The sequence below is a fragment of the Desmodus rotundus genome, chromosome 3, assembly GCF_022682495.2.
Source record: "Desmodus rotundus isolate HL8 chromosome 3, HLdesRot8A.1, whole genome shotgun sequence".
Taxonomy (NCBI): Eukaryota; Metazoa; Chordata; class Mammalia; order Chiroptera; family Phyllostomidae; genus Desmodus; species Desmodus rotundus.
In genome coordinates, this window is record NC_071389.1 from 103010318 (window position 1) to 103025533 (window position 15216).

The 15216-nt window shown below is 34.8% G+C and overlaps 1 protein-coding gene across 1 annotated transcript in view; it reads left to right on the plus strand.

The window, feature by feature from the left end:
- Window positions 1–15216, plus strand: part of RNF17 (ring finger protein 17) — a 161136-nt gene that overhangs the window by 93338 nt on the left and 52582 nt on the right. The window contains exons 18-20 of the mRNA XM_024580800.3: window positions 1644–1759; window positions 2692–2812; window positions 12965–13085. Of these exons, the coding sequence (XP_024436568.2) occupies window positions 1644–1759; window positions 2692–2812; window positions 12965–13085 (358 nt within the window). The remainder of the gene's footprint in view (window positions 1–1643; window positions 1760–2691; window positions 2813–12964; window positions 13086–15216) is intronic.

Below are 15216 nucleotides of genomic sequence, written 5' to 3' on the forward strand. Positions count from 1 at the left end.
GACTTGAGGAAGGAACATATATGAAGGACCCATGGACAAAGACAATGAGGGAACAGGATTGAATGTTGGAGATGGGGGTGCGTGGGGCAGGGGAGAGTAATGGGAGGGGAATGGGACAAATGCAATTGGACAGTAAAAAAATTTTTTAATGTTTTAAATCAAAATGAATAAATATAACTCAGAGATCAGAATTTTAAAAAGAGACTTGAGGAATGATAAGGCTTAATGGTATTGTTACCGTTGAGAATATCCTTCTAGATATAGATTCCAGTGGAAGTAGAGAGAGGTTTCCTCACCTTCTTACCTTCTAGGGACAAGTATCCTCTCAGTCACCTCAGTTACCTGCTATAAGGTGACTGTCATCTTGAAGTGTCATCTTGAGTACCTGTGTTGTTCCACCTGCTTCTACTTCTATTAAGGAGCAAAGAATGCCTGTACTTTTCCAATCGTAATCCGTAAATTTGCAAATGATGGCAACAAGGTTACTAGCACTGTATACATGGGGTGAGAGAAGCTAAACTCAATGGTGTATTTTGACTTTTTTTTTTAAGGTCAGTTTTTGTTAAGTCTTTATTCAAACTTCACTGTGTTTTTATCTTTCAGAGGTTTATTTGGTATCCTTTAAAATACAGAACTAGCCCTGGCCAAGTGGCTCAGTTGGTTGTAGCATTGTCTCATACACCAAAAGTTTGCGGGTTTGATTCCTTGTCAGGGCACATACCTAGGTTGCTGGTTCGATCCCCCTTCAGGGTGTGTATGGGAGGCAACTGATCAATGTTTCTCTATGACATAATTTCTTCTTTCTCTCTTACTCTCTCTGCCTCCCTCTCCTCCCTCTTCCTCTCTCTAAAAATCAATGAAAACATATCCTCAGGTAAGGATTAAAAATGCATATTTCTGTGTGTGTGTGTGTGTGTGTGAGAGAGAGAGAGAGAGAGAGAGAGAGAGGTCTATCTCTACCTGTCATTTTTATAATATCCCCCAAAATGATTTTTAAAATTTCATAGTTAGCTACCATTATATGAATAAATTTTTAGTTTGATTATTAAATATTTTGCCTTGTTTGATCCTATGTTGAAAATCAATACTTACTAAGTGCTTGCTTTGTGCTTGGTGTTGTGCAAAATTTTTGAAATAGGTGAATCCTCAAAAAAAAAAAAAAAAGCTGTGCAAGATTTGATTTTCTTTTTGGTGTATCCATTTTACAGATGAAATGATGAGGGTTGGAGGAAAAAATGAACTTGCTCAGGGTAATATCTTGGCAATATTAATTAACTTGCTTAGAGTCATATGGCATTCAGTAACTAAGCTAGGGTTCTAATCCAGTCAGTCTAACTCAAAGCCTAATTCTTAACTCTTAGGCCTAACCCCAAGCACTTGATAGTTATTTTGTTATCCTGATTTTGGTTGTCCTTTCAATAACATGTTAGTTTCTCATTCGCCAAGTCTGAAAAGCTGTGCATTATGGTTGATTTTTTTGAAGTTCACATATTAGAAACACTTTTTACATTTTAAAAAATATTAAGTTTGTATGTTGAGCGTAAAAGTATTCTAATCTAGTTCACTCTAAATCACGCTAAATTTTGCTAGTTTTCTCTTTCCATAATTTAAAAAAATTTTTTCTCATTTCATAATTTTTGAAGGATTGCCTGGACATCGTGAAGTTGAAGTTAAATATGTGGACTTTGGCAATACTGCAAAAATAACACTTAAAGAAATGCGTAAAATAAAGGATGAGTTTCTGAATCCCCCAGAGAAGGTATTCTACTTACAGTGAATTATAGGGTTAGAATTTTAGCACATATATAAAAGCATTTTTAGAAGTCATCTTCATATAGAAATGTTCTGGTAACTGCCATTTTTGTGTATAATTTGTTAAATGGACTATAGAAAAAGTTGCTGTAGTTATTTAAAAAATAATATTGTGTCTCTTAGTGAATAAGCACTTTATTAGAAAAATATATGTGTGTATATATATATATATCTATATATATATATATATTTGTGTCTTTATGAGAACTCTGGCCTGCAGTTTTTAATGTTATTTTGAAATATCTATATAACGTGGTAAAAGTATGACAGATTATGTGAAAAAAAGCTCATTGAAGAAGTACTTTTACTGTGATCCCATTTATGTTTCAGTGTATATAACATGCAAGAGAAAAAGAGATGTTTAGACAAAAGAGAACATTTGTCCTTCTCCTAGAATCCTTTGAATTGCTATTGAGCGATATTTTTCATTTGGTAAATGGATAGACAGTTATAGGGGAAAAGCTTGAAAATACAGATAAGCAAATTGAGGGAAATCACTCAAAATTATTTAATAATTTTTGAAATATGTTCTTCTAAGATGCATTGTGGTTTTTTTTTAACAATTATGGGATTAAACTACAGTATAGTCCTATAACCTGTTTTTGTCACTTAACAATGTAGCATAAGGATCTGTAATTCTTTTAATAGATGCTTGTTATTCCATAAGCTAAGTGTACAGTAATTCATCTAACCAAATACCCTGTTAATTCCAGTTGTTTGCATTTATAAAGTAATGCTGTAGACATCTTGCATATTTATTTTCTGAATGTTTTAAATTCAGACAAAGTTTAGTTTGAACACAACTAACATAAAACTTAAATTCTAAAATAACTAGAAATTAATTTCACTGTCTTAATGGTGCAATTTTGTTTGACACAGGCAATTAAATGTAAGCTGGCCTATATTGAACCATGTAAAGGGACATTGCAGTGGTCGAAAAAAGCTAAAGAAAAATTTGAAGAAAAAACTCAAGATAAATTTATGACATGTTCAGTCATTAGTAAGCTATTTTCATTTTTATTTTTCTATGGTCATACATAATTTTAAATAAGAGTAACATTCACCAGATCTTATAATAAATTCAGTGTATATCAATAAGAGTAGTGCAGATAATTTCTATTGAAATTAGGTAAAGGGGAGTAGTATCTTCTAGCAGGGGTGTCCAACCTGCAGGCTGCATGCAGCCCAGGATGGCTATGAATGCAGCCCAACATAAAATCATAGATTTACTTAAAACCTTTGTTTGCTCACCAGTTTTCATTAGTGTTTGTGTATTTAATGTGTGGTCCAAGACAAACTCTTCTTCTTCCAGTGTGGCGCAGACACCGAAAGGTTGGACACCCCTGTATCTTCAGGCTCTAGGGTCTTAAATCAGCACACAAGGCAAAAATTACTATTAAATATCAAGTCACCATTAACATAGCCTCATGAAAGCCCTAAAGATAGGAATTAGCTTCTCTTATTTCTGTTTGCATTTTTGCTAGAACTCTGTCCCTGATTTTGTAATCACAGATATCAACATTTAATTTGCAGGAAAGTAAAGGAAGGTGGGACATAACTGGTAAATAGTTTCTGTTTGTTTTTAATTTCATTTGACTTAAGTGAATTGAACATTAGGCTCTCAGCATATTTTGAAAAAAGTTACTTCTGTTTCAGAATACTCTGGGTCTGAGACATAGACTGACACTAGCCAATGATTTTGTAACCCAACAAATTGTGAAAATCAACAGTTCATTTTTAAATTTAATGGCAAAACCTGATTCCAATCGACATGAGGATATATACAAGTATATACACATCATCTCTGTCTCCTTTACAATGGATAGTCACACAGTCAGTCCTCACTTAACATCATCGATAGGTTCTGAGACTTTAAACAAAACAATGTATAATGAAACCAATATTACTATAGGCTAATTGATGTAGATGAGTTAAGTTCCTACAACATCTCATCAATATTATAATAAAAAGACATTATTTGAGGACCTGTGTAAATTCTACTTCACAATAATAATGCTCATTTGTGGGATGCTGCCTCAGAATCTGCTGGGGTATTATGAAATATGCTACTTTCCTCAATTTGTAGAATTTTGAAATACGCCCTGGCCCAAGGGATTTGGATAGGGGGATTGGGAATCTGTCATTTATCTGAGGTTTTGATATGTTCCAAAGCTATGACTGACATTGACTGTGCTGGTTTTAATGAGTATTAATGCAGGATAAACAAGACTATGTTTGCTTAGTCTTTATGGGATTTTAAAGGGTAATTTTTACTTCTGTTTTTTCACTTCTGTCATATTGCTGTTAAGTGAACCCAACCATTGAAACAGATTATTAACTTGTTTTACAATAAGGAAACTGAAGCTTAGAGATCAAGTGCTCCAGGTAACATAACCTAGAAAGAATGACATATGTGATCATTTATTCATTTTTAAATTTAATTAATTTATCTTTTATTGTATTTTTTTCCATTATCATTTATCCCGCTATATCCTCTTCCACCTCCACCCATTTCCCTTGCCCTGCAATCACCACCCTCTTTTTTGTGTCTATGAGATATTTTTCTTTTTGTCTTGATTCTTCCACCTCCCACCCCTGTCCCCAAATCTGTCAGTCTGCTCTCTTATGGCTCTGTCTCTGTTTTGCTTGCTAATTCACATTGTTTGTAGATTATACATATGAGTGAAATCACATGGTAATTGTCTTTCTCTGACTGGCTTATAACACTTAACATAATGTTCAGGCCCATCCATGCTGTCACAAAGGGTAAAGCTTTCCTATAGCTGAGTCATATTCCAAGGTGTAGATGTACCATAGTTGTTTTATCCACTCATCTACTTATGGACACTGGGCTGCTTCCATAGCATGGCCGTTGTGAATAATGCTGCAATGAACACAGAGGTGCATATATGAGGTCTGTCTGGAAAAAGTCCAGCCGTTGTTAATATAAGGAGAATAGTTTGTACAACACTGACATAACCTGGCAGCCATGGAGAGTGGACTGGAACACACATGTGTGAACAATGACGACTTCACTGTACTAGACAGTGGAGGCAGTAGACACTGTTCAGTGAGTATGTGTACTTGTGTGGTCATCACATTCAAAATGAGCAAGTAGACCAGTGAATCTGCATCAAATTTTGCATTAAGTTTGAACATTCCTCCACGGAAACTCTTAAGATGATTCAGAAGGTCATGGCATTGGAAAACTGGTGATTGGTAGCTTCATCACAACAACATTCCTGCTCATGGATCATGTCTCAAGCAGAGTTTTCTGGTGAAACATCAAATCACCCAGGTGACTCAGCCCCCCTACAGCCCAGATTTGGTGCCCTGTGACTTCCAGCTTTTCCCAAAACTAAAATCACCTTTGAAGGGAAGAGATTTCAGATCTTCAGTGAGATTCAGGATAATACAGCAGGGCAGCTGATGGTGTTTGGGAGAACTGTGTGAGGAGCCAAGTTGCCTACTTTGAAGGGGGCTGTGGTGTCATTGTCCTATGTGCAATGTGTCCTGTACCTTCTTCAGTAAATGTTTCTATTTTTCATATCACATGGCTGGCTGCATATCTTCTGGATAGACCTCATATTCTTTCAAGTTTTTGTATCAAGTTTCTTCAGATAAATTCCCAGAAGTAGAATCACTGGGTCATCAGGCAGTTTCATTTTTAATTTTTTGAAGTAACTGAATACTGCTTTCCATAGCAACTGACCAATCTACATTCTGCCAGCAGTGTACAAAGGTTCCCCTTTCTCTACCTCCTTGTTTTTTATTGATTTATTAATAGTAGCCATTCTGATAGATGTAGAGTGATACGTTATTGTGGTTTGAAATGAAGGATAAAAACTACATGATTGTATCAATTGATGCAGGAAAAGCACTTAATAAAATGCAGCACCCAATCATGATAAAAATTCTCAGCAAAGTGGGAATGAGGGGAATGTACCTCAACAAAATAAAGGCCATATATTGCATACCCACTACCAACCTCATACTCAGTGGGCAAAAACTCTAAGATTTCACCTGAGGATTTGGAACAAGACTGGGATGTCCATTTTTGCCACTCTTATTCAAGATAGAACTAGAAGTCCTAGACTCAGCAACCAGACAAGAGGAAGAAATAAAAAGTATCCAAATCAGAAAGAAAAATGTAAAACTGTAATTATTTGCAGATGACATGATACTATATGTAGAAGACCCTAAAGATTCCACCAGAAACCTACTATAATTAAATAAGTTAAAAGTAATGATTTTAAGGATGCTCAACAGCATGAAAAAGAAACAGAAACCATAATAAATAAACAATCCAATATCTGAAATAAATAATACACTGGAAGGAAACTAGCAGTAGGTTAGATGAAGCAGAGGATTGATCAGCAATTTGGAAGACAAGGTAGGAAACACCCAATCAGAGCAGCAAAAAGAAAAGAATTTTTAAAAATGAGGACCATTTCAGGGATGTTTGGGACAATATGAGGCATAACAGTATCTGCATCATAGGGACACGAAAGGAGAATGACAGCAAGGGATCAAGAACATATTTGAAGAAATAATGACTGAAAATTTCCCTAACTGCAGAAGGAAGAAAAGTCGATGAAGTGCAGAGACCTGAGACAAGATGAACTCAAAAAAGACACACACACCAAGACTCATCATAATTAAAATGGAAAAGATTAAAGACAAGGAGAGACTCTTAAAAGCTGCAAAAGAAAAGCAGTTAGTTACCTATAAGGGAACTCCTCCCATAAGACTGTCATGTGATTTCTCAATAGAAACATTTCAGGCCAGAAGGGATTGGCCTGAAATGTGATGAAAAACAAGGACCTACAACCAAGGCTGCTTTACCCTTCAAGGCTATCTTTTATAATTGAAGGAGAAATAAATTGCTTCCCACACAAGAAGAAGCTAAAGGAGTTTGTTACCACAAGACTAATATTGCAACAAATGTTAAAGGACTGGCTTGAAGAAGGAGAAGGGGAGGGATTTGGGAGGGGGAGGGAAAGGAGAAGAAGATATATTAAAAAATATAATGGCGATAAATATCTATCAGTAACCACTTTGAATGTAAATGGCTTAAATGCTCCAGTAAAAAAAAAAAAAACAACAAAAAACATAGGGTAGATGAATGGATAAGAAAACAAGATCCACATATATACTCCCTTCAAGAGACCCAACCCACCTAGGAACAACAGATACAGACAGACTATAAGTAAAAGAATGGAAGTAGATATTTCATGCACATGGGAAAATAGCTGAAGTAGCAATACTTATATCAGATGAAATACTTTAAAACCAAAGATATATTAAGAGACATAAAGACACTACATAATAATAAAGGGAACAATTCAACAAGAGGATATAATCCTAGAAAATATGTACCCAACATAGTAACAGCTAAAAATATAAAGCAAATCTTAATGGGAATGAAGGGAGAGATTGACAGAAATATTGTTATAGTAGGGGATTTTTACACCCCATTTACTTCAATGGATAGATCTAGTCAGAAAATCAACTAGGAGATGGAGGTCTTAAATGACACACTAGATTAAATGGATTTAATTGATTTCTTCAGAGCACTTCACTCCAAAGCAACATAACGTTCTTTTCAAGTGCACAGGGAACATTTTTTAGGGTAGACCACAGGTTAGGATAGAAAACACTTCTCAATAAATTTAAGAAGATTGAGGTCAATCAAGCATCTACCCTGACCATAATGCTGTGAAACTGGAAATCAATCTCAAGTAGAAAACTGAAAAATACACAAAGACATGGAAGCTAAATACATGTCATTAAACAATGAATGGATTAACAATGAGATCAGGGAGGAAATCAATAGATAGCTTGAACAAATGAAAATGATAACACAACAACCCTAAATCTGTGGGACACAAGGAAAGCAGTCCTAAGAGGAAAATTCATAGCATTACAGGACTATCTCAAAAAGAAGAAAAAGTTCAAGTAAGTCTAACTTTACACATAAAGGAACTTGAAAAAGAGCAATAAACACAGCCCTAAGTGAGTAGAAGAAAGGAAATAATCAAGATCAGTACAGAAACAAATGAAAGAGTTGAAAGAAACAATACAAAATGTCAAATATTCCAAGAGCTGGTTCTTAGAAAAGATAATAAAATTGACAAGAAAAATTGACAAAACTTTAACCAGACTGACCAAGAAAAAAAGAGATGTCTCCATTTCAATAAAATCAGAACAAGAGAAGTAACAACTGACACCAAGAAATACAAAGAATTGTAAGAAAATATTATAAACAACTATATGTCAACAAATTGGACAACCCAAATGAAATGGATGAATTCCTAGAAATATACAATCTTCCAAAACTAAATCAGGGAGAATCAGAGAGTCTAAATATACATATTACAACTAATGAAATTGAAGCAGTAAATAAAGAAACAAAACAAAACACAACAACAAACAAGAGCCCTGGACAGGATGGCTTCACAGGTGAATTTTACCAAACATTCCAAAAAGAACTAACACTTCTCTTTCTACAATTATTCAAAAACAATTGAAAAGGAGGGAAGATTCTTAAGCTCATTTTAAGAGGCCAGCATTATCCCAATTCCAAAACCAGATAAAGACACTAAAAATAAAGAAAATTACAGGCCAATATCCCTGATGAACATACATGCTAAAATCCTCAACAGAATATTAACAAAATGAATACAGCAATACATCATAAAGACCATACACCATGATCAAATGGGATTGATTCTGAGGATTCAAGGTCAATACAATATTCACAAATCAATAAATGTGATGTACCATGTAAACACAATGAAAGATAAAAAACACACGATCTTATGAATAGATGCAGAAAAAGCATTTGATGAAATCCACCACTCATTTATGATAAAAATTCTCAGCAAAGTGGGAATAGTGGGACCATACTTCAACATAATAAAGGTTATATATGACAAACCCACTGCCAGCATCATACTCAATGGGCAAAAACTATGAGCATTCTCCTTAAGATCAGCAATCAGACAAGAAGAAATAAAAGGTATCCAGATTGGAAAGGAAGAAGTAAAATGGTCATTATTTGCCAATGACATGATACTGTATGTAGAGGACCCTAAAGATTCCACCAAGAAACTACTAAGACTGATAAATGAATTCAGTAAAATATCAGGATACAAAATTAATATCTAGAAATCAGTTGCATTTTTATATGACAATAATGATGGGAAATAATGAAAACAATCCCATTCACAATTGCTTTAAAAAGAACAAAATACCTAGGGATAAATTTAACCAAGAATGTAAAAGACCTATCCTTGGAAAATTATAAGACACTGAAGAAAGAAATTGAAGAATATACAAAGAAGTAGAAGCATATACCGTGTTCAAGGATAGGAAAAATTAACATCATTAAAATGTCCATACTGCACAAAGCAATCCATAGATTCAGTGCAATTCCTATCTACATACCAATGATGAGTTTTCCAGAACTTGAATAAGTATTCCAAAAATTTATATGGAACCACAAAAAAAACCCGACTAGCCACAGCAATCTTGAGAAAGAAGAAGGAAGAAGGTAGTTGGAGGAATCATGCTATCTAATATCAAACTATACAAGACCATATTAATCAAAACAGCACGGTACCAGCATAAAAACACACACATAAATCTATGGGACAAGTTAATCCAGAAGTAAAACCACAATTTATAGTCAATTAATGTTTGACAAAGGAAGCAAAAATATAGTGGGCTAAAGATATTTTATTCAATAAATAGTGTTGGGAAAATTGGACAGATGTGTGCAGAAGAAATGAAACTAGACCACCCTCTTATATGCTACACACAAGAATAAATTTTAAGTTGATGGAAGAGTTAAATGTTAGATGTAAAACCATAAAAGTCTTAGAAGAAAACATAGGCGGTAAAATCCTGGACATTGTTCATAGCAGTATTTTTTCTGATAAATCTTATCAGGTGAAGGACGCAAAAGGTGAAGTAAATTAATGGGACTACACCAAACTAAAACATTTTTGCACAGCAAGGGAAATCAGCAACAAAATGAAAAGACAACCCACTGAATAGAAGAATATATTCACCGATACATCTGATAAGGGGTTAATGTTCAAAATTTAAAGAACTTATAAAATTCAACACCAAAAAAACAATCCAGTCAAAAAATGGGCAAGGGACCTTAATAGATGCTTCTCCAAAGAGGACATCCAGATGACCAATAGACATGAAAAAGTTGCTCAATGTCACTAATCAGAGAAATGAAAGTTAAAACCACAGTGAGATATCACCTCACATTTGTCACATGGCTATCATCAATAAACCAACAAACAAGTGCTGGTGAGGATGTGGAGAAAGGGGAACCCATCTGCACTCTTGGTGGGAATGCAGATTGGTGCAGTCACTGTGGAAAGCAGTATTCAGTAACTGCAAAAATTTAAAAGTGGAACTGCCTCATGACCCATCAATTCCAATTCTGGGAATTTATCTGAAGAAACCCAAAACACTAATTTAAAAGAATATAAGCACCATTATGTCCAGTGCAGTGTTATATACAATAACCAAGATTTAGAAGCAGCCCAAGTGTCCATCAGTAGTGTGGATAAAATAGCTATGGTACACCTACACAATGGAATACTACTTGGCCTTAAAAAAAAAAAAAGAAAAGTTTACTCTTTGTGATGGCATGGATGGACCTGGAGAACTATGCCAAGTGAAATAAGCCAGTCAGAGAAGGACAAATATCATATGATTTCACTCATATGTGGAATCTTAAGAAACACACTGAACTTACAAGCAAAATAGAGACAGACTCATAGAGAGCAGGCTGACAGCTCTGGGGTTGGGGGAGAGCTTTGGCGTGGAGTCATGGAGCAAAAATGAAAGAAGACAAAAATGTGGCAATTGTGGGGGGATTGGGGGGTGTGGAGGTGGAAGAGGATATAATAGGAATACATGGTAATGGAGAAAAACAATAAAAAATAAACTAAAAAATAGTTCTATTGAAGAGGAATATGATTATAGAAGTTGCACTCTTAGTGTATAGAAGTTTTATATCTGCCTTCTCTGATACAAGCAGTAAGTTAAGAATTCTTAGTCCTTGAGTAACTTCCACTGTTTTTGAGCTTGCTTTAATGTAGATAATTCTGCTTCTCAGCTATCCTTTTGGTATTTATTCTGTTGATTTTTAGCTCCTCACATGAATGTTCCCTCCAGTGGATAACCCATGAAGACCTGACTCTCTGGGTTTTTTTTCTTGACTCCCCCTTTTTCTTTCTCACTTAATTATTTGTTATACCAACAGCATCCAAACACTAGCTGTACCATAGTTACTCTAACCCTAGACCATTTGATTTAAGGAGTGCCAGAATGTCCTGCTCAACCTAAAATATCTTTCCCCACTGACTTACACAATGATGAGATTTGAGAGTTCAAAACTACCACAGATGAGAATTAGAGCCTCCCATTAATATGCATTGTTACCTTATAAAGCAAGGGACATTTACATTTTAATTAGGAGCGGAGCAGAGAGGTCCTGAAGGCACAGAACACAGGGAAAGCTGGCCCTGTTGGAATAAGGAACTCCATGTATGGAAAATAGAAAATCAGAGAATCAAAGGGAGCATAAGAGATAGAAATTGAGGAAATCCAAGTTTATTGAGGCCCTTAGCTTTTCATTTTCTAAATAATATAGCTGGTCCATTGAAAAGTAGTTAGGAATGATTTTTAAGTTCTTGATAAGTGTTTTCTAGTATGTATTCTCATGACTAGGTAATATTAGCATGTTACTGCTGGTAACAGTTTATCTTTTTATTTGGAGTCAGCATTCTGACTAGCAGATACTAGCTACTCATGTATAGAAGGTTTATGCATAAACTGATCTTCATGCATAGAAACATGTGTTGCCTAAAAAATGCTTGTCGTTTATTCAGATACCATTGAGCAGATTCTCTGTGTTGTGTAATACAAATAAATAAATAAATAAATAGTCCCATGAGATATAAACTTTACCTTCAACTAACTTTTAGTTTAGTTTAAGAAATAGATCTAATAAAATCAAAATTTGTTTTCTAAAAGAAATTTAGTTGGTTTGTTTTAAAATCCAATTGATTAAGTGATGGGGAGAAACTCCAGTTGATTAAGAGTCCTAGATTGAGTTTTTGTTGTTTTAAACTTTGTGCCATTCTTTTGGGGGAGGGATTGTAAACATTTATTTCTGGTAGTAACTCCTATGGACAAGGCCCCTCGTTTCAACTTTTTAGAGGAGAGGTAAAAGTTTCTCCTCTCCAAATGAAACTTTGGTAACAAGATAAAGATCACAATTTTAAATCCTTTTAATTTTGTAAAAACTCAAGAAAAATAAGGTTTAGACCAATTCGTTTGCAGAGAATCAGGCACATTCTTAGTTAGTATACTCCAAAAAATTGTAAAATGTAATATAGCTTACACAGTGGTTAGTTTTATGTTTGTAACATTGATCTTATTTTTTTAATTGTTTTATTGTTGTTCAAGTACACTCATCTGCATTAATCCCCACCCCAGCCATCTCCACTTCCCTCACCTGATTCCACCCCCCACCTTGGTTTTGTCCATGAGTTCTGTATAGTAGTTCATGAAAACCCTCCCCCCCTTTTCCCCCATTATTCCCTCCCACCTCCCCTCTGGTTACTGTCAGATTGTTCTTTTATTATTATTTTTTTAATTGTTATTCAATTACAATTTAGATTGTTCTTTTAAAACCATAAACCTTCACAAATAATTACTGACCTAAATTACCTTTTATGACTTTTTTTGTCCTCTGTAACTTAGTTGAATATGATAAAACAGTGTAAAAACACAAAAGAACAGTTTTTCAAAGAATATATGTCAGTTTATATTTTTCTGAATCTAAAAGCTTTAAACTGCTTTTGGTTCATTATAGAACAGTACACAATAACCTAAAATGAACATTTTATTAATTTGTGTATGCTGTTGGTAACATTGGCATTTCTTTTGTGTCTGCAAAATACTACTATTACCCCTTGAGAGAATTTAACATTATTTAGCAAGAAACCTTATGTACGCTAAGTGAAAAAAATTGTTTCCAGTCTATTTAATTGCTTCAACTTAGTATATTTGGAACATATTTCTTTCTTTCTCCAAACTAGTCTTAATGGTTTTACAGAAATTCTGGAAGATAATGTGCTCTTAGTTGAGCTTTTCGATTCTCTTGGTGCTCCTGGAATGACTCCTACTAGTATTAATGACCTGCTGGTCAAAGAGGGCCTAGCATCTCACGAAGTAGGGTAAGTAGACCTGTAAACTTATTTTCAGTTCATATGTAATACTTTATTCACAAGAAGGGAAACTGACATGGCATTCCCCTTTGTATCTATTTGGATCATAGGTGGGAATTTTTTCCTGTTGATGGGTCAGGAACAATAATTGAAGTTAGTAGTCTAATGGGAACTAGAGTGGCTTTACAGTCCATCCCTAAGGAATTCTGAAACCATGAGAAAGGCTCCTAGAGATTGAAGGTGCACGTTAGAAAAAATACTGACATTTTATTTCTAGATAGAATATCTGCTTAAGCATCCTCTTATACCTATGTGAAAAGATAATTAGAAAGTGAAATGGCAGGGTACAGAATAAGTGTACTGGTAGAACACCCCACATTCCCATTTGGAGAAATGTACATTTTTCCTGGGTTCAAGTGGATACTTTCAAAGAGAACCAGGCTTGAGCCATTGCAGTAATACCCAGTACAGGCTAGGGACTGAGACCACTCAGAAGTAAAAAGGAAGGTTAGTGGTGAGGAAAGGTTGGGAGGATTTGAACTCAAGACAAAGCAATTCTTCTATGATAGGGGCTTGTACAGTGGGGTGGCCCTTGAGGGATCTTCTGAAGAATTGCCACATATAGCCCTTAAAGCAAATATTGTCTGTCAGAGTAAGCAGTGACACCAGCAGAGCTTGCAGTCACGTGCTCAGCATCTGGTCTTGTTTCCCTCCCCACCCTACTACTGAAAGAGCTAGTAGCAGAATAGAGAGGGCTTGTCCTATTTCCAATATAGGTCCTAAGTGAAAGAGAGAAAGAGGTAAGAGGAAACACTAAAATATATTAGACTGAGGTTTTTTTTAAGTCAAAGTTATTGAGATATAATATATGCAATAAAAATTCACCCTTTTTAAGGTGCACAGTTATGGACTTTTATAAACATGCATGTACACTTTATTTCTTAATTATTTTTTAATTTACTGATATTTTATATGGGGGGGAAGGGGAAGGGAGAGAGAGAGAGAGAAACATCAGTTTGTTGTTGCATTTATTTATGCATTTATTGATTGATTTTTAAAAATCCTCACCTGAGGACATGCCCACTGATTTTAGAGAGAGGGGAATGGAGGGAGAGAAACATCAGTGTGAGAGAGAAACATCGACCAATTGCCTCCCATCTGTGCCCTGATTGGCGACTGAACCTGCAACCTTTTGGTCCACAGGTTGACACTCTGACCAACTGAGCCACACCAGCCAGGGCCATTGGTTGATTCTTGTATGTGCCCTGACCATGAGGTCGAACCTGCAATGTCAATGTATTGGGATATTGCTCTAACCAACTGAGCTACCCGGCCTGGGCCATGCATGTACATTTTAAATATCTTAAAATTTCACATATCCGTTTTATCTCAGTAAAGCTAATATTTTTTTTAATTGTCCATCTGGTCATAAAGTATGGTTAATACATAGTAGAAGATAACATTTATGTGTCAAGCTGTGAACATGCCCTCAGTTACTCATCAATATTAATATTGTTACATGGACATATAATTCAAATAATTAAATCATTTCATTATTCCTGTTGTAGCCAAAAGTTAGAGGTACAGTTCTTTCTTGGCCATAGAACCTTGTATTTCTTTGAGTTATGCTGTCAGCTAGTTCTCAGAGTTCATGTCAGTCTAGATTTAGCAGCAAAAATTATTCACCTTGGGTAGTTAAATCTCAAATTTATCAGAAATAGAAAATGATTTCTAATTATCTGTGATTAGACTCTGAATTAATCTGATTTAATAAACATTCTAAACTCTTTATATAATAATTTTGCTCCTTCACACCCTTTAATAGCTATTTTCCACTTGTATTCCCATCAGCATACACTGATAACTTTTTAGTCATGGAGAAATATTCAAGTTATCAAAAAAACTGAATAATGCTTCTCCTTTGTGAGTATAAAAGCAATGGGAAATGATGAAATCATGAGCAAAGTTGGTATTTTAAACTGTTTTTAAGATATAAAGGTTGGCTTTTAGGTTTTTCTTCTTGTGCTTACTTTGGTGGTGGTTAAGAACTCTTTTTTTAAAAAGACAAATTGCTATCATATCAAAATGGGGAAATAGTCACAGTTAAAACTCATTTATCTCTAGATCTATAAGGAAATGC